The sequence below is a fragment of the Dicentrarchus labrax genome, unplaced genomic scaffold, assembly GCF_905237075.1.
Source record: "Dicentrarchus labrax unplaced genomic scaffold, dlabrax2021, whole genome shotgun sequence".
Lineage (NCBI taxonomy): Eukaryota > Metazoa > Chordata > Actinopteri > Moronidae > Dicentrarchus > Dicentrarchus labrax.
In genome coordinates this window covers 24,858,905-24,878,992 of record NW_026136703.1, presented here as the reverse complement: position 1 = coordinate 24,878,992, position 20,088 = coordinate 24,858,905, and the positions used below count along the sequence as shown (strand labels likewise).

The window sequence follows — 20,088 nt, the reverse complement described above, 5'->3', positions numbered from 1 at the left end:
TTTATATAAACTGAGGTAGCTCATTATGTGTCTGTGAATGCTTCAATCCAGGGCATTGGTCTCTTGGCGCCTACTGAAACAGAGATACATTGGAAGTAACTTTTTGGGCAGATCTTGGTGTCAGACATTTACCATTTTCATTTGCCACCGTGCTGTGTGAAAGCTGTGCATTTGGGAGCATATAATGACTTGTTCCCAAATCTGTTGCTGCATCCGCAGACTTAACATGTCAAAACAGGCTAACGAGGCCTGTTCCTTTTTTTTTTTTAAATGGCAGAGAAATACAGCTTTCCTTTGCCGGAGTTTAGGGGACACGACCAGAGTTGTAGCTCTCAGCTCTCAGCATCCCACAAGCCATCGTATAATGAGCGGTTGTTCAGTGGCGCATTCAGGCAATGCTGGTTGACTTGTAAAGGCAGGAAATTGGTATGTTGCAACGTCACATTTTTCAAGTATAGGATTGGGTATTGTTTAAAATGTTTTAATAATACCTCTACTCTGATACTGGTTCCTGAACAGTTTGCTTCTCAGTTTCCCAATTGTACAGTACGTATGACTTCGTTGGAATTTAAGGGTGATTTGCTCTTCCATAAAGTTGGTGAATCACAAGTGTCCTAACTTTTAGTCCCTAGTATGAGTCAAGCTCTAAAAACCTTGGATCCTATATTTCCCATTATGTAACTCAATAGTCTTCAGACAGATTCTCATTGCCTGGTCAAAGGCACACGTCTTTAAACTCCATGATCTCCATCTTCAAGCAGACTGTGATTAATTTGTTATTTTCAAGTCAAAGCTCAGATACTCAAGTAATTTCACTTTGGTAATTGTTTCAGACTTCAGAGAGCTCCTCCAGAGCCATAAAAAACATTATCCAACTATTTGCACCGGCTGAGTACCACTCAACATGACTATTAAATCTACTTTGACATGTAAAATCACTTAAGAGCCCCTTTTTAACACTGCTAAAAACCTGTAAGACAACTTTTGTTGGGATGGCTGTAGACATGAGAAAAGTTTGTATTATCCAACTGATGGAGATCTGTGTCATATTTAACTTTTAATTTCTGAATAAATGTTCTTGCTGTTAGTTTCAGAACATATATGATCCCTTTTGTTCTCTAAAAACCTATTTCTTGCAAGGATTGACTGACTTTAATGAACCCTCTCTGCTGCACTCACAGCTCTCTCTTACACCTTGAAATGCTGATCTGACCATGGCAGGAAATTAACATACACCCACTGGCCACAGATCACAGCCAGCTGTTACTCTTTTACCTGACACTTTGAGTGTCGGACCAGAGAAAATGTATCAGCTATCAGGTGAATGGGTAGATGGACAGATTTATATGTCTACTCAGTCTCCTCAGGCAGGGTGAGGGTTGTCTATTCTCCAGACATTTAGCAGCAGAGAGAAGAGAAACCTCAGCCCTCTTTCAACCTGACCTGCCTCGCTCAACTTGTTGACATGGCAACCGCAGAAAGAGCAAGAGCACACGCTGTGAGTATATTGCCACCGTCGAGTGAAAACCTCACGACTCCTATTTTGAGGGGTTTGTTATTACTTCTGTTGAATGAGCATGTGCTGTTGGCCTTATGAAACATTTTAATAACTGTATGAAGTTGAACATGCTTCAAAACCAGTAAGGTTAATGAAAAGTTGGCAATATGGGCAAACTTTTTTTGCCCAGACAGGTGACCTGAATAAATCAGTGTGCTGCAAGTAAGCAATTAATTATCTGCTCATGTAATAATCATGCTGTATGACATGAATGGAAAGGCTGAGCAGGAATAGTTTACCTTGATTTTGAATAAAGATGGCAAGAACAAAGAAATCTAATTCGATGGATGGCAAGAGCTTTTGTCACAAAAACTGTTAAGTGGCCTCCGACATCTGCATGTAGATCAGTGGGAGAGGTGTAGACATTTTTGATCAAATGACCAGTAAAGGTGGTCAAGAATAGAGATGTCATCATCTTGTGCTAGAGTCAGAACCAGTACCAGTAAAACAATGAAAGGCACTCTTGGAGGTCCAGTTTAAGTTGTTCCCAATCTTCTTGTTCCCAGTGCCTTGCTGGACAACGCAGTGGTCTTACTGGACTAATGAGCCAGCTTTTTGATGAAAAGTTGTTTGTCTGATCTCTATAAACAGCTATATGTATGTAAATTCAGAACCTCTAAGCAAGGGTTTTGGCATCGGAAGCGTTCTGGTACCCATTTGAAGTCTGAGTAGTATTGCCAATCTGAGTGGCTGTTGATTGCAAGCAGGTAAACAGAGCAAAAGAGATGGATTGGATTATTTTAAAATATAATCTCGGAACCCATCAGCTATCATCTGACAATGATTTCGATTTTAATTGACTTTTTTATGAATATGTGCATTCGTATGCAGATATCTGTTTATGGAGATTAGTCGAAATGTGTATTTCTCTTGTATTAAGTTGATATCCACTGTCTACGCTGGAAGCCCCGAAACACTGCCACAGCAGCTTCCACCAGAGGCCAAATTATGTTTAGACTATAACCAATGGGTTCTGAGATTACCGAGTTGATCATTCACTCTTCCATAAAGTTAGGCAATCACAAGGGACAGATTTTTTAAAAACTGTGAAAATCATTACAGCAGCGGCCAGGACACCCTAACTTTTTAGTCCCTAGTATGGGTCAAGATTCAAAAACCCTGCATCTTATACTACCGATTATGCAACTCAATCTGACAAAAGACTTGTCAGATTCTCACAGCCTGATAAAAGCCTTTCAAACTCCATGCCCCCAGATTTTAAGCCGTCTGTCTGCGATAAAGTTGTTATTTTCAAGTCATAGAGCTCCGCCAGAGCCATAAAAGACATTATCCAACTATTTTCACAGGCTAAGTACTACTCAACATGACTATTACATTTACTTTGACATGGAAAATCAGTGAAGAGCCCTTTTAAGACTGCTAAAAACCTGTAGGACATCTTCTGTTGGGATGGCTGTTGTCATGAGAAAAGTGAATTTATGGTTGGTCTTCCCCACCTGAGGGAGATCTGTGTCATATTAAACAACCAAGCTTAACACCTGTGGGAAAAGTTGGACTGACAGCTTTGAAAGCTCTCTCCACCACCATCATCACATTGCCAAATGAAGGAATATCTTTTGGAAGGATGGTGTTAATACCTCCTGTAGAGCTCCAGAGGTTTGAAGGAGCATTGAATCTGATCCAGAGGTTCTCAGTGGATTAACACACACATTTTATTTGTCACTCATTTGCTGCTTGTCTTCTATGCATAATGGTTTGGTTAAGTGAGGTTGCTGCTGTGTTTTATCTACTGGTGCATATTTGCAGATTAGTGCACGGTATGTCCGTATGGATGGATGGATTAGTGTATCCGCATATGTGTGTGTGTGTGTGTGTGTGTAAGATACAGTATTTGTGAATACTTATATTTAAGCACATTTATTGGCACGTGTTTGGAAGTGTGCGAGTGAGAGTGTCAGCTTGCTGTTCGTGCAGACTTCCAATATAAAAAAATAGTAAAAACATTACCAGCGATGAATTTCACAACATTACACTCAGCCATAAATAATTAATATCAGCTTCATCTATTTTATGTGTGCTGTGTAAGTCACCCGGGGGTCTGGGTGTGTAGTGATTCACACACTATTTCCATAATTATCGCCAGTTGTAATCGTCCTCGCGGTGAATCTCTTCCCCGCTCATTCATTTATGAACCCAATCTCCCAATCGTTCCCACAGAGAAAAGCCTCTAAAGGAGGCAATCACTTCTATTTTTATTATAATTTTTTAATTTCTTCTCTTGTAATTTATGCCAGAGCCAAAACTATGGAGCCTGCAGTCATACGGATAGCATGGGGATAATTGAATCAAGCAGGTGCCAGGAATGATAGATTGGTCCTCCTCAAGTATGATTGCTGACAGTGGGGAAAATTGGGCCAAGCTGTGATTACCACGAGTCCCAGAACATGTGAGCTTTGATAGACGCTCTTTACCTGTCTCACCTGCTGATCCAAGTCACTGCAGTTAAAAAGCCACTTCACTGTGCAGAGATGGTGAATAATGCCCTCAGATCTTAGATCCCCTGACACGTTGTCTGGTGTCGGTGCGACCTCGGATCCTCCCTGAGCTGCAAAACCCGGCTGGCTGAGCCAAAGTCAGACGAAACCAGGAGCTGGAAGGTCAATCAATGTCTGCTGCAGGTGTCATCCGATGCTAACGCCCCGTACAGAGCAGACTGAGGTCTACTGACAAGCTATAAAGGGCTAGTCAAAGAGCAGCAACTCACACTGTTCGTACGAGGCAGCAGGTCACGCACTCTCTGCTTTTAAAGGTTCATTCTGCAGTTTCATCTGAATTTTGAGATTCCTTTGGCTGAGGTTTCTTTTTCCAAAACAGAGTGTGGGACTGGAAGTGAAGAAAAGAAAATGAATCTTGTGTAGAAAATATGGGTAAATCAAGGGTAAAACACAAATAGTACAAAGAAGCAACTCTGTCAGCATTTATGCTCCATTTATGCAAAGTGACATTAATGTGTATATATCACAATAAGGTAAAAACAAAACAAAGGAACACCTGTAAAGGTGAAACTGGAAGACGCAAACTTGTAGGCTTAAAAAGGAGGCTTACAAGGAGATAATTAATAGTAATGTTTTATATAAACTAATCAATAACTAATCAACCCCCTGCAGAGGAGAGATGATCCACAGCGACATGGAGCAGGGTTTGTATTGTTTCCAGATAACTAAATATTGTCCAGAACTGTGCAAAATGATGACTCAGAGTCGATTTGTAAAGTGTGATAACTCGCTCTGACCCACTCGCCTCATTAAGTGAGATAAGACTTTATGAATTCGGAGCTGGTATCAAACTCAAGTGTAGCTATTTTCGTATGAAACTGTTTTATAACCTGGAGAAAAGTCAAATGTGATTGGCCCAGAGGATGTGCACGATCTTCAGATAACAGCACAGCTCTGAAGAAGCAATCTCATCAGTTCTTAATAGCTTGAAACCAACTCACAAAGCTGTCTCTCTCTTCATGAAGTAAGTCATTTTGAAAGTTATTTCAAGATTTTGAAAACAGTTTTTATTTTTATTGAAGTAGCATATATCCTCAAAATGTAAAATAATATTTTTAATGCAAAACACAGAGGATAAGGGCAACTGCTTGTTGTGTGGTTGAGTAGCTTCGTAAACCCTCCGCACCTTTAAGTTGTCTGATATGGAAGGGCTGTGTTCGACCATTTCTGTAACTAAACCTTCAAAGCCTTGTAATACACGAGTACACCAGGGAAAAATGGGAGTGGTGTGAAAATTGTGATCAAAGTATTGCAATATATATTTATGTATCTGGAGTATTACGAACTGGTTGTCTGTTACTGTTGCTGTTGCAGCTTCACATTAAAAGCATTTAACTGGCGAAACATGACTTGACTTTTATTATGAAGAAGAAATCGGCCATTTGGGGCATTTTTTGACATTGGATCGGTTTAAAATATTGCAGGGAGAACTAGCTGCACAGCTTCACTGACTCGTACCGTCTGCAGCATAAAATCAGATCATGGTTGCTCACAGAATGATGGAAAAAGGCCAATTATTGCCTGATAGTAAAACGAGAGTTTGTTTTTCTGCCTCCAGAATTCTGTGACCTGTAGTTTTAACCAGGTGTAATAACGGCGCAATTGCGTAAAGATGATTAATAATTCCTACAAATTAGCACTGTGTTCTGTAATTATGTTTCTGCAATTACAGATTTGAACAGTCACTCAGTGAAATGCCTCCTTGGTGGATGTCTGAGTACATTTTCTAGTTATGTATCTAGTTACTGTGGTTATAGTAGTATGAGGGCACAGACATCTCTATAGTGGGAACACTGAACACATCCTCAATCTTATAATCAAAACCTTGGCTAATGAAACCCAAACAAACTACAGGGCTATGTAAAATATAAAACAAATATATATATATATATATATATATATATATATATATATATTTTTTTTAATGATTGGGTTAACTGACCCTTTAAACCCTGTCTGCCTGCTAACCCACGCTCCTCGTTTCAGTTGTCCATATCTGATCACAACCTTCCGACCCAGCTTCCGCTGCCATATGACAACATCGAACATCGCTTTCCCCACATATTGACTGGTATTCCACAGTCAACACCAGTACAGCGGTGAGCACAGTCAGCTCCGAGTTAAGCTGTCCCCAGCTCTGCCTCACTTGTCCCTCCTCATAAAAAGCATCCACTGTTTACCAGGCACTCATGGTTCAATATGAGTGGTCCTCCATGACTTCATTAGTCCTGCTGGGGACCGGCCCCCGGTCCACAGGGAGCCCCGCTCGGCCCCTGATGGCCTTGTTACCTTCAGCAGTGAAACCTCCGCTCAGGTAATTTGTATCGTTTTAATTCGGTCCCATTTGTGAAGCCGCAAAAGTCCGTCTTCTTGACCTCAAATGAAAAGCACTCGTGCACAAGCAGCGAAAACAAGACAGGAATTCATTGGTTCTTATTGTTTGTATTTAGGATATGTCCTTATTCAGAGGGATTACACGTTGTCCCCCTCTCCCTCTCATTAGTTTGTCTGTGCAGAGCTGCAGCAGTCAGTTTGTATTCATACCTCCAGAAAAGCCTTTTACTGTCATTCAAAAGCAGATCACAAAATCCTGGAAAAATGCCACAAAAATTTAAATCAGTTTCCATTTTATTCTTATTTCTTTGTCTCTAAGATGAGTTTCAGCTCGGTAAAAAGTGGACATTTATCTGCTGACTGGAATAAAAGCTCCCCGGAGGAACTGGCTTTATTGACGACAGTTTGACCGAACAAATTGCCCGAGGAGCACAAGATTGGTGGATGTCACATGGGAGCTTTTATTCCTGTGTTCAGATATGTGTCTTATTTGTCATGGCATTGATTTCTGTATCCAGCACCTGACCAATTTAAGTCCTTATGGATGTGTTATAAATGTTACTTTATATTATGCTCTGTTTCCTACCAGTTACCAGACAAAGAAGTGCAAGGAGAAAAGCCTTTAGTGACATTATGCTTTACAACCTCAGGACAAAAGTTACCTTTTGTGCTCTACTAAAAAGTATTTAGGGACACTTGCAGCCGCTTTCAGGACAAACTATAAAAAAATAAATAAATCAGGAGCTTGAAGCTTACAACTAGAATATTTGATTTGCAGATCTTCTACAAAATGCTCCCAAATTTAGATGAGTGGAGTTCAGTTAGACTATTAGATCATTCAAGAATAAATATTGAGTCTGGAACCTCTCAGTTCAGTTTCCAACAAGGTTCCCACACATCTGGGAAAACCTGGAAATTAGGGACTCGTTTTCCAGTAATGGAAACACCTGGGAATGGATAAAAATGACCAAATATCCTGGAAACAGTAGATGTTGTCCTGGAGCATTTTAATTGCATTTTATCATGTGCTGTAGCTTAATTAATGTTACAGTTAGACGAAAGCTGTTGTCAATTCAGAAAGCGCAAAAATCGGCTATGGTGAGAACAGTGCGTTACTTAAACAGTAAAGTTCCTCAATTGTCAAGAAAAATTCCTGGAAAATATCCTGGTCAACGATTTCTTAGAGTGGGAACCCTGTTTGACAAGCGCTGGCCAATATACCTCTGGTTCCAATTGGAGAGACCTGCAACCAATCAGAGCAGCTATTTGGTGACGTGGTCTGGCCACAGACTTTCTCAAATTATAGCTGAACAGTACACAAACGTGTTTCTGAAAACATTTGATGCCATTTACAACGCAGTAAGTCTGGATTCATATTTGATCAGCGCTGCCTGGTTCGACAGTTTGATCTGAGTTTCGTGAGCCTGCTTGTTGCCCCGGATGGACCTGAAGACTGGACCTGAATACCAATCTGGACCGGAGACGCTCCTCTGTCAGTCATCATATAAAACCCACCCCATATTTTAGACATGTTTTTATTGACTTTTACAAAAAGGATGACAATAACATGAATAACACTGACAAACAAAGTTTGTTTTTTAAATAAACAGCTGTGATTGGCCCGACCGGATCAGGAACGGGTAGAATAAAGTTTGAATGAAAGGGTTAAAAAAAAAAGCCAGATCAAATGAAACACGATGAGCTCGGCAGATTGGTCTGGTTCCCATGGTAACTGCAATACATAATAAGAATAATTTCCTAGCGTCACTGTGGTAATAAAAACATTTTTTTTAAATAATTTAATAATAAAAACAGCCTGCTGTCATGATGCTTGTGGGATCAAAATCTTCTATGTTTACTAGTAAACAAACATTCAAGAGAATCTGCAGGGAGACTTTCCCTGATGGTGAATATACAGTTTGATATGTGTATACATAATGAACACTGTGCTGCCGTTCAGTGAAGTCATCCTGCTATGTCCTCAACTTATTATTCTAATCAAGATTTATGAGTGCGATTAAAAAACTGAGGGTGGCGATTCATCTCTGAGCTCTGAGTGTTCGTCTTCAGCAGGTGTTCAGTAAGTCACCAATGTCTGTTCACGCTAACTCTCGCAGTGTGAGACTGTTTCAGCTTCTGGAAACTCCAAATTATATTGTTTTACCTTCACAACACGTACGTGACAGATGTACTTACTCGTATAGTAAATGTTTACATTATTACAAGCTTTTATTTCCTTTCTTTCTTCTGTGTTTTCCTTCTTTTCTTAATTTATCTCTCTCTTATTCTTTCTTACTGCGTAAACAGGGATTTGCTGATTTAAAGTCAAATAACAGTTTCGGTTACATGTGAACAATGTTTTAAATGAGCTGTTTCACAGTGAAATAGTTCCTAATACTGAAATATAGTGACTGAAACAACAGCTGTATATCACCTGGTGTCTGCATCCTCCTTCTTCTTGTGTCTCTGCAGTTAATATGAAGCTTCAGCCCTTAAGCTTAGCTTAAAACAAAGAGCAGAGTCTCCAGTTATTTCCTGGTAACCTTACAGTGGTGACAGCACTCCAGGAAGTCATTGCTTCCCGCCAAGACGAAGGCACATGATCCCCAGTAACCCTGCAGTGTGACTTTAACACTTTGGTTTTTGTACAGATTAAAGAAACAGAGTTTTAGATTGCCGGTTGGTGTTTCTTCCTTCCCTTGGACGGAGACACAGAGACCGGTACAGTCTGTATGCTAAGCTAAGCTAACGTTAAAGTCAAGGCTTTGAGTTTTGCTGACTCCATGCTCATCCGTCCCATCCTTGTGAACTCGATAAATCAGGAATACCTTGAGGGAATTTCTTCAGATTTGGCACAAATGTCCATTTGGACGATCTGATTAGATTTTGATGGTCAAAGGTCAAGTCGCTGTGACGTCACAAAACCCGTTATTGGCCATAACTGAGGAACTGATACAGTATAATCTCAGTGTGACCTCAAAATGACCACGGCAAACATTCTCTCAAGAATTTATGCGCTAATTAAGATGTTTAATGGGATGCAACGATGAAGTGATGAAATGTTTTTTTACCCAAAAGCTCAAATCATAATGTCCTGGAAAGACACCACTATTGGCCAATATTTAACACCATAACTCCGGAGCAGAGGGGGAGATTGTGACCACATTTCACAGTTGGTCGGACACTGCATTGGCCGCACTTTTGACTCAAAGATCATGACCTCAAAATAGATTTTTAAGAATGAATTGGCCAACTCCAGGATTCGCTGACTGGATCAACGTACGGGCTTGCATCTTTCCATCTCACTGACTGGTTGGCAGAGGCATACAGCCATCAGGGCGGTAAATTCTGGTTTCTCCTCCACTGTTGAGAAGCACAACAAGGATTCTACTGCAGAATATTTCTCTTAAACCTCCCTAATGTCTGGAGTGTAATATCACTTACCAGTGTTGTGGACACTGACATTCATCACACATCGACCCCCCCCACCACCCACTCACTCTAAAACCCATTATCATTTTTGCACGGCAATGAGTAGCCTATTAAGTTGACCTAATGAGAAGTAAACAATGCGGTGTTGGAGAAAACGGCGATAAAAGCAGCTTATTTACTGAGCGAGAGTCACAATTACAGAAATGCTTGTTGTGGCTTGAGGTTGGGCAGGGCTGTGACTAACACCGGAATGCCTCTGCAGATTTTTCAGTCAATATTTATTTGGAGACAATCAGCCAGAATGTTTTACTCACCCAGAGAGCGCTTGATGCACAATTACTGCTTGTCAAAATAGATTTATACAGTAGCTTTTTTTTCAGGGCTTTGGACTGTGATGCGGCTGACTGGCTCTCTCGGTGTTTGGCTGGCGGAGGGCAGTGTCCTGTCAGTGTGTAATGTGTTGTGATGCAGCCTGGACGCTGCCTTGGCTCACTGAGCAGCAAATGGACCGGGCTCAATGGCTCGTGATGGAGGTGGCTACTCTCAAGGCCCCGGCTGCTTTGTTTTCAGCTTGTGCTGCTATTTTTGGGGTTTGTTTGCATCACAGAGGTGTGTTCAGGTTTTTACCTACTGAGGCTGGCAAAAAAAGCTTTTACATTGCCAGCTCCATCTTCTGAAAGGGAGCAAAAACCAAATCCGACAGGATGCTCACATCGACAAAATCAACTGTGGTGCTTTCAGGAGAAATATCCATGGGGTGTCCAGAGGGTGGCATGGAGACTTGGTGGCAGAAATATCTGCAAACAATCATATGAATATTTGCTTGAAAAAGTCGCCAAATGAAGATATTTAACATTACATCACATTAGTAAAGCATTGAATAGAAATATCTAAAGGCAGCTGGGTCAGTGCACTTCACGGCCAACAGATTTTTACTTTGAAATGAGAAAACAAAACCAATCAACTACCATTTATAAATAGGGGAACAAAAAACTGAAACTGACCCGTTTTTTGTTTTGGGGGTTTTTGGTGGTCGAGAAACAGCTTGTTTCTGGGGTGGCCAGAGGCATTTTTAAGGCAGCTGACACCTGATGCCGCCCCTCTAGATCTGCCCCAGGGTGCGTTTGCCTGTATAATTTGAAATGAAAGTTGAGCTTCACAATTAATTTAAAAATCATTGAAAATCCAATATGGCCGTGGTAGAAGATGTTTATTATTTTTATATAATGAAGCACTGTAGTTCTGAAGAGGCTTACAAAACGTCTTCTATAGATTTTAAGAAAACATGTTTGATTGGTACAGACCCCAACAAATTAAAACTGTGATGATAGAAGCGGTTCTTCGTTAAAGCTTGAGTGCAACATGGCCACTGTGCACTTTTATTACAGACATGAGGGACTGAAACAGCGAGGTGTTGTGCCCGTGCTTCGGCCCCTCTGAGTGGCTGCTTTAGTGCTCGCCATTACTCCTCCCGTTCAGGCTGGCCATTAAAAGATTCCTCTCTGCTTCCAGTGATGGGGGAACAAAATCTACAGTGCTTGTTACGAGCAGAAATACACTCAGCTGTCAGTTTATTAAGTACCCCTCGCTACAACTAATGCAGTATAATACAACAGTCCTAAAATAAATCCTCCTTCATGAAGACGGTAATGCTCAGTTTCAGTTTGAATTATTCAGATATTTTTGGTTATTAAGACTTCTTAAAATCAGTGTTAACATCTGATGAGGTATATGAGTATATTACTTATACTGTATGTACACATCTGTAAGCATATGTGTGTGAGACATACATGGACATACACACTAGCAGATTTCATATATTGTCATGTATATCAGATGGGATTATATATGGGATTGTTCCATATTAGTAGAGGAACTAAGACCCCAAACACATTTAAGGCACAGATAATTTCCTTGCTTTAAGCCCTGGTAACAACCCACTCTATAATATTATAGTACAAGACGCTTTGTGACACCAGAGAAGATCAGTTAACACATAAGGTTCAGTTAAGTGCAGCTTGGCCTGCAGACAGGCACCAGAATCTGATTCCTATGTAGTGCTGATGACGAAGAATGACATTACCACGACTGGCCAATGAATGAGTGACCCATCAGTCCACGTTTACTCCTCTTCGGTTTGTTGGTATAAAATCAGTGTGAGTACGAAACAAACAGATACTGACACTGAAACCTACCTGTTCCATCAGATTGACAGTGAAGTGTACAGTACACAGAGGACTAGCCTGCTTTCACTCCTAGCCTGTTTCTGTGTTTCCAGGTGTGTTTCCCTGTTTGTTTAGGCTGCTGTGAAAGCTCTCAAACTCTGGTGCAGACCAAACGACTAGGAGACCTCCTGAAAGGGTGTCTCAGTTCGCTTCCACCCTGGTGCGGTTGGTTTGTGGTGCCACCACAAATCAGAGCAACACAAGGCTGTGTGACTGTAAATATGGGATTTTTAGCATGAATTCAAAAGATAAACTACTGTAATATTTATATCTGCTGTTTAGGAACGGTCCAGGAAGTGATCTCCTAGATGATCTCTGTAAGATACAGTAAGGGGAAAGTATAGGAGCACACACAGTGCATGTATGTGTGTATTTAAACCTTCAGGGCATGAACTACTGATTATTTTATTATCAAAATGTGTATTTACAATGATGTCGAGTAACATTTTTAAAATGACTAAAATAATAACTAATAAAAATATAAGAAAACAATTAAACACTAATACTAGATAATAATGAAGTAATATATTTGATGGATCTAAGTGTGCAGAAATCTAACTATTAATTTGGACACATTGAGGCTTCCAGCACTTTAACAAAGGTTTAGCAGGGTGGAGTGGTTTCATTATAGGTTTCATTACAGCCCTCTAAACTAAACTAAACTAAACTCTAATTCAAAGATTAGTTTTTAAAACACTCAGGAAGTTGTTCAGTGTACAATTAAAGCCACAGTTTTTACTTGATAAATGCTGAACAATATTGAATCGACTGGATGTTACAGAAACGTAAAATGAGACATTGTGGTTTAAGTTTGCGCCTGCAGTTGAGCTATTTATTGACCCAGAACCAGCTGGGAGCAGTGACTGCACACAGACTGAGACAGAGTCTGAACAAAAGCCACAAATCCCAACGGATTCCTGCGTTGATGATGATGATTTTACAGGCTCAGTAGATACAACTTATAAACTAAACCCTTTTGGAATTCCTGGAAGGTGTTTTTTTGTACTTTTTTAGCTATCTGCGTTCATTCTGCCCTTCGGCCGAACACACAGTTATGTAATTAAGATTTCTGTATGTCTGATAAGACAGCAGACAAGGTAATTGTTAATTTATCTCTCCGGAGGGTCGTCTGTGCTTCTGTATCTTTACATCTGAGTGTGTGTGTGAGTGCTACCGTGCTGTTTGTGAGTGTTTGTGTGTGTGCTGTCTCCTCATGTAGGAGTGTTGTGATGGATTTTTTTCATTGGCTTCGGGCGGTGACACTGTGTCTCCAGTTCCCCTCCTGGACGGACAGATTTCTGTCCCTCACACTCATTCACTCTGACAAATCATCCTAAACTCCCCTGGCAGATTGTCCGAAACCTGGAAAAGGAAAACACACATGACACGTAGGAAGGCGGCGTCGGATCTCTTCTGATTCCTTTCAACAGCGTCTCATTATCGGCGCTGGTAATCAGTCTAGAAATAAACTGCTTGTGCTTTTGTTTGACCCATCTCCAGATTCTGACATCGCTTTGTAAATGTGGAGTTTTTATCCTAATAAGGAAATATTTCGTCATCTGGCAGCGTCTCATTTTGACAATTCGCCTTTAGGAGAAAGTAATGACAAGAGAATAGTAAGGTGAACCGAGGTGAATCATCGCCTATTGGCATATTTTACATCATCTGAATGAGGAGCTCAAAGGGATCAAAGACAGAGGTTTTTGAGACGGATGTCAGATTATTTTTGTCTTTCTGTTTCAGTTTCTTCATCTGGTGACGTCAGCATTGTCATCACACCATCAAAGAGACTTTAAAGATTGGTTTTCAGCTATATTTATGCTCGTTGTGAATTTACATGTGCCAGAATTTTTCTGAAAGAATTCATATTGCATATCGATAAAGAGAAGACCGATAAAATAGAAAAAAAAACGAATTTGACAGAACAAATATGTTTCTGCTTCTTCTTCCATTTGTTATTTCCTATTGTTGTTAGTGCAGATGCCGTAGTGACATATTTGTGCTACCAACAGTTATAGTCCCAGAGATCAAACAAAGAATAAAAGTGAAGAACTACAGTCACACAAATTAATAATTAAAATAATGTAAATGCCAAATAAGGTGAGAAACAACAATGAAATGCCATTAGGAATAAGAGCTGTAGAAGAGTTAAAGACATGCAATATTTATTTTATAGTAGTTGAGAATTTTTATTTTTATTATTTTGATGTTTATGATCCATTTACATAAATATAGAGAAACATACCATCAAATTTGTGATGTTAACATATCATGAATTAATCATGTTTGCTGGTTATGCAACTTTATGTTTATATGTGGTTGAAATTAATGGCTTAAAGCTGAATGAATGCACTACATTGACAAGGCAAGAGTCCACTCGTGGTTTGTTTAGTAAGTAAGTGATATTAAGATAAAAGTGCTGTTACAGCTGTTACAATGTTTTAAATATTTGATGAATGAAAAGATTCATTTGTCACTCTGGGTGTTTATTCCTTTGGTTCTTAGCATGCAAATTTCTTTGACTTAATGCCATAGCTGTTACTTCTTCACGTTCTGACAATAACATGATGATATTTTTAACATTTATAAAGTGTAATTCTTACACATTTCTCTTTTTGAACATCTTCACACAAAGCCAAGCAGTTGACTCTGAACTAACAAGCTACTGAAATGTTACTAACAACTATCTGCAGGCAGACTATCCAGATAAAGCATTACCATTAAATGTTCTGTCACAGATTGATGCAGATCTTATTAACCTCTATAAACAAGGTGTGTTTGACGCACGCCTGCTTTCACTGATAGCAACAGCAGTTTAATTTAGATAGCGTAGTTAGCAGGAATGTGGTTGAACCCAAACACGTGATTCAGATAGAAAGACGTCACAGGCCAGCTCACACTGTTTGACTTACAGGTGGTCTCTGGGATGTAGAGAAACACTGCGCTAATGAGTGCTTAGCAACAAGGGGGGGGCTGCTGTTGTCACTATAAGATGAGATCAGTTGCAGCATCATGAAGCCAAAATAGACCAACCGAACGCAACCAAATGATTGATTTTATATCTTTTCCTTTTCAGTCACTTTAGAGAAAAACTTCCTGCAAAGATTCTCGTCAGTCGATCAGAGCCTCCCTTTGACAGCGTCTGGTCTTCTCCCCCCCAGGCTGCTCCATCAGCTAATAAATATCATCTGCTCCCCATCCTGACCATCAACCCCCCAAAAACCTCCCAACAGCCCATCTCTCTCTGGCCACCATAGGGGGTAAACAGAGACAGATTTAAATAAATGCAGCCATGGGGGACATAGCCTATCATATTTCAAATATACTATTAAAATGACAGCTATAAACTGTAGGCTGAGTACTTTGATTGAACCGTCTAAACTCATAGGGTTCCCTATGGGACCAGAAACGTGTTCTTTTATAGACTGATGCAGAATAAAGTTGTCAGAAGATGAATCAAACAAATCTATCATGCCAGTCTTGCCCGTTACTAGCTTTTGACTTTTGCTAAGTAGTCATGGAGAGGGAATTGCTGACAATGCGAGCTCAGTAGCTGTTCCACTTTTAGGACTTCTCATCTTAGCGTCAAAGTTCATTCTTGACTTTCAGAAAAAATTTGGAATAAACAAACCCAGCTTATGGTCCACGTGCTGTATTAGCTTTTTCCGGAAGAAGACCAAAGACTATGTTGAGACAGACTTTCTTGGACAATTAGGAGCATGATCAATCTGGATCAACATTCAGTCAACATTTACCTGTTGAACTTTTCAGGCTTACAAAAGCCAAACCAGCTCAGGCAAGCAAGATAAGGGACTTAAATTAGTAAAAGACTTAGTTAGCTGTCGTTCTGTGTTATAAATGCAAAAGAGGAGGTTTACACAAATTGGTGAACTCTGTAAGTGTAACTCATTAACTTTAGGCAAGAGGAAGCACTTACCTTTAAAGACACCTTCTGCTTCTGTAACAGTGGGTACATTTTTGGAGCTCTGTTTTCTCTGGAGCTTTGAAGATCTTAGTGCTTTTACAACTCTTATGTCAAAGTGCTGATAGCCAGACACTGTTTACGACTCGCAAAGTCTCCTGATTAGCTTTCTGCCTTATATGGCTAACCTCTGTACAGCTGAGTTTGTAGTTTCTCACAATCCTTTTCTACAGCTTCTCTTTGCGCCCATCACACTGTGATTGGTGAGAAAACCTTTTGTTTTGAAATGTCTCCACACTCTTCTTGTCAGAGGAGTGTAACTTGCATTTCCAGGTGTCTTTTGTGTGGTTTTTACCACCAAACAACCCCCCCAAGGTATAAATGAACCGAACTCAAGGATGATTTGCCAAAGACTTTGAATTAACCACTTCAAAACCTGGCGAACATTGAGAGGTCCTTTCGGCTCAACAGAGAATCTTCCAGGCGGGGTTAAACCTCGGCCGTTCTTTGTACTGAGGTGACATTGGCCAACCGCTGAGCCACCAAGCCGCCCAATTAGGAGTCTTGTGTTCGGTGGAGGTGAGATTTGTGTCTCTGAGCTTTCAGTTCCAGCTTGGTAATGTTGTTAGAGTCCGTCTTTACCAGCTGACAGGGTCTTGGAAAGGTCCTGGAGGGTCCTGGAAAGCTGCCGACTTTGAGAGAACTAATCTGGAACGGTGTTTATCTCCCTGCTGACACGCACACCTTTCTGTCTGTGGATGTCTCTCTGCCTTTTTCTGTTTTTGTCTCTCATCCAAACTCTTTCTCTTTGTGTCTCCGTATCCTTCTTTTCTTTATTTCTGACTATTGTTGCTTCTAGGAGAAACACACACTCTGAGCATAAAAGCAGACACACACTTCTTTTCTTTCAGTGTCTTCATGCTTCTCTTTCCTGGGTTGTCTTTCTTTTCCATACATTTCTTTTTCACTTGTTCTCATATATATATATATATACACTCAAACACACAGTCACTTTCAAAAGTTGTCTGTCAGTTTTTTCACATAGCTGCTTTTCCTCTCACACAAAACTCACTTGTGCTCTTCCCCATCCCTCTTTTGTGGCTCATGTGTCATCATCAGATCCCTTAACCTCCTACTAATCCTAATTTTTCAACCCAAAAGTCTTTAAATTTGCCATTTCTTCTCTTCTTTCTTTCGTCCTTTTTATTGGCCGGGAGGAGGAGGCGGAGGGGGAAAAAGAGGGAGAACTATTTTGAGTGAGGTCTCTATGGAAACAGAGTAGCAGCAGCAGGGTACTGAGGCTGACGGCTCGGCTCGATGGCAACAACGCATAATGGCTTTAAGTTCGAAAGGGGTAAAGCTCCTGCTTCTCCTCTTGATCACCTCCTCGGCAATAAAAGCCACCATTAAGGCAGCTTGTCATCTAGCAGGGGATGTCATGCATGTTTGTTTTATATTAATCATCTTTTTCTTACTTTTTCTCACTTTACCTGTGCATAGCAGACGGTAATTAAATCACAACTGCCACTTTAACAGTCTCCCTCCTCAAACTCATTTTCAAATCTTAGATCTTTAGCAAAAGAACTAATGTGTGTCAAGAATAGAAAGCATGTTCTGCTGGGTGATTGCTACGGTAAATATAGACTACAAAAAGTAAAGTTTGATGCATGAACAGAGGTTTGGACTAGGAGTGTTGCTGAAGAGTTATTTAGGCATTGCTAGGTGGTTGCTAATATACTGTAATGATGGTTCTATGGTGCAAGATGCCTTATTATTTTCGGGTAGGTTAAGTTGCCACTATGTAGATTTTTCTATGTAGTGGTATTCTTGGTGACTTGACTGAATGATTACTAGGGTTTTCCAGTTGATTGTAATGGTGTTTGGGATAGTTAGAAGGGTATTTTTAGGCAATAGTTTTCCTTCAAAAATGTGACTCGTGCTGAGGTTTTTATATCGTTTTTCACCAAAGTGTTTTTTCCAAGGTCCGTAATGAACATTCAAACTCAAATTGTTTGGATATTTTGGGGATGGCTAAACCTTGGCAACCATTTCTAAGACAGAAATTGTTTCAGAGGTGTCCTGGATGATTGTTAGAGCATTACTGGATGTTTTCCAGGCAGTTGCTGGGGACTTCTGGGTGTTTTCTATGAGAATGGTTGTAGGTGGTTGCTTCGTGTCTGAATCAACATACCAACCATCTTCAACACTCATCGGAATAACCACGGTGGTTGCCAGGATGTTTGGATTCTCTATGTTTAGCACAATTAATTTCCTAATGAAACAGTTTAAGTCAGTTTATGATATGCAAATCTGAAAGCTCAATCATTATATATGTGCTACAGCCTCGCCCTACCTGGCAGGGTTAACGAAAGTGAAAAGTAATTTGTATATGCACCCTGTGATTTGGATTTTATCCAATATTTAATGGGTTTTTCCTTTGCCCATACTACTGAGTATTTTTTGTAATCCTGCTGACAGACAAACAAACAGCAGAAAAAACATAACCTCCTTGGTGGAAAATATATTCTGTTCAGTGGTTAAATTCACACTGGAAACTCATGTCTTTGCTAAATATAGGGGAAATTCCTCTAAAATATTGAGACTTCCTAGTTCTCTGAAGAATTACAGACCCGGTGTGATGAATCAAATCTCTTTACTTCATGCTGCATGGAGAGAAGATCTCAGCGTGGTTGTTCTCTGCCAGACTTTCAGAGTGAACACAAAAATCACACAGGCATCATCATATCAATACTCTGATTACTAACTCTACCATGTTTATTTCCCACATGGAACCCGTGGTTTGCCTTCTACAGACATTCAACTTTAAGCAAACTGCATTTTACAGTGTAAATGTAGGATCTATTCACTTGTATTATTTGCTGCCCACAAGGTTTCTCCAGCTTGGTGATTGCTTTCTCACTTACATCAACATTAAAAACCTCCAGGAGCTGGCTTATCTAACTGCACCACAGATCACATGAGACAGATTTGAATTTATTAAGTGCTTTCACAAATATTTCACAAAGAAGAATTTACTGAGGAAAAATTAAAACAAAGCAGACTGCCAATTTTAGGTTATGGGAACTTTGGGATTGTGTGTGTGTATGTGTGTGTGTGTGTGAGAGAGAGAGAGAGAGAGAGAGAGAGAGAGAGAGAGAGAGAGAGAGAGAGTGTTGCAGAGTGTCAGTGGATATTCTACTCCAGTCAAAATAATTACTCTCATGAAACGCTTTAATGAACCATGTGTTACAGTGCACCTCACAGGGCAACAAAAAGAAAGAAATAAGAGAAAGATTTAAACCAACAAATGAGGTGCAACAACATCCCTCTCCTCTGTCTTCCTCTCTAGCTCTGCTTTATGCCACCATCTTTGGAAACGTGACCACCATCTTCCAGCAGATGTACGCCAACACCAACCGCTACCACGAGATGCTCAACAACGTCAGGGACTTCCTGAAGCTCTACCAGGTTCCCAAGGGTCTGAGCGAGCGGGTGATGGACTACATCGTCTCCACCTGGTCCATGTCCAAAGGCATCGACACAGAGAAGGTGAGACTGAGAGGTTAAAGGTCAGGTTGAGCCGGTGCGAGATGTCATTGTCAACTGCTTCGTCAACACTGATTACAAAAAGTCCCATGTGTGGAAGCAAGATCTAGACGGAGACAGTGTTGGATGCAATAGACGTGCATACCACCGTACGAAAATATAATCTCACAAAACAATACAGCTGTGTCGAAAAGAAGCCAAGAACAACACCAGTGAGAAGAAACACTGTGACAAGAATAAAGGAGGAAATAATTACAAAACTAAACTAACAAAATGCCCGACAGCCAGTCACATACTGTTCTGACCTCGTTTACCCAAACTCACGCTGAGTGGTGGACTTCTGACCCTCTCCACCCACAGACATCAAACATAGACTGCAGTTATGTGAACACAGTTTAGATTCTTGTGCTGATGGTTACGTTTCGAAAGCTAAGCTCGAATACTGCTGCCGTATCACTTGAGAGCTTACATATAACTTTAATGTAATTAATTACAATTCTCTTAATAATTCTGTCAACATTAGTAAAATTTGAGTTCTTGTAGGGGGCATCCAGC

At 40.3% G+C, this 20,088-nt stretch overlaps 1 protein-coding gene across 1 annotated transcript in view; it reads left to right on the top strand.

The window, feature by feature from the left end:
• The window catches only part of kcnh5b (potassium voltage-gated channel, subfamily H (eag-related), member 5b), a 151,146-nt gene that overhangs the window by 67,814 nt on the left and 63,244 nt on the right, over positions 1-20,088 (top strand). Inside the window, exon 9 of the mRNA XM_051387668.1 lies at positions 19,337-19,536. Coding sequence (XP_051243628.1) covers positions 19,337-19,536 — 200 coding nt within the window. The remainder of the gene's footprint in view (positions 1-19,336; positions 19,537-20,088) is intronic.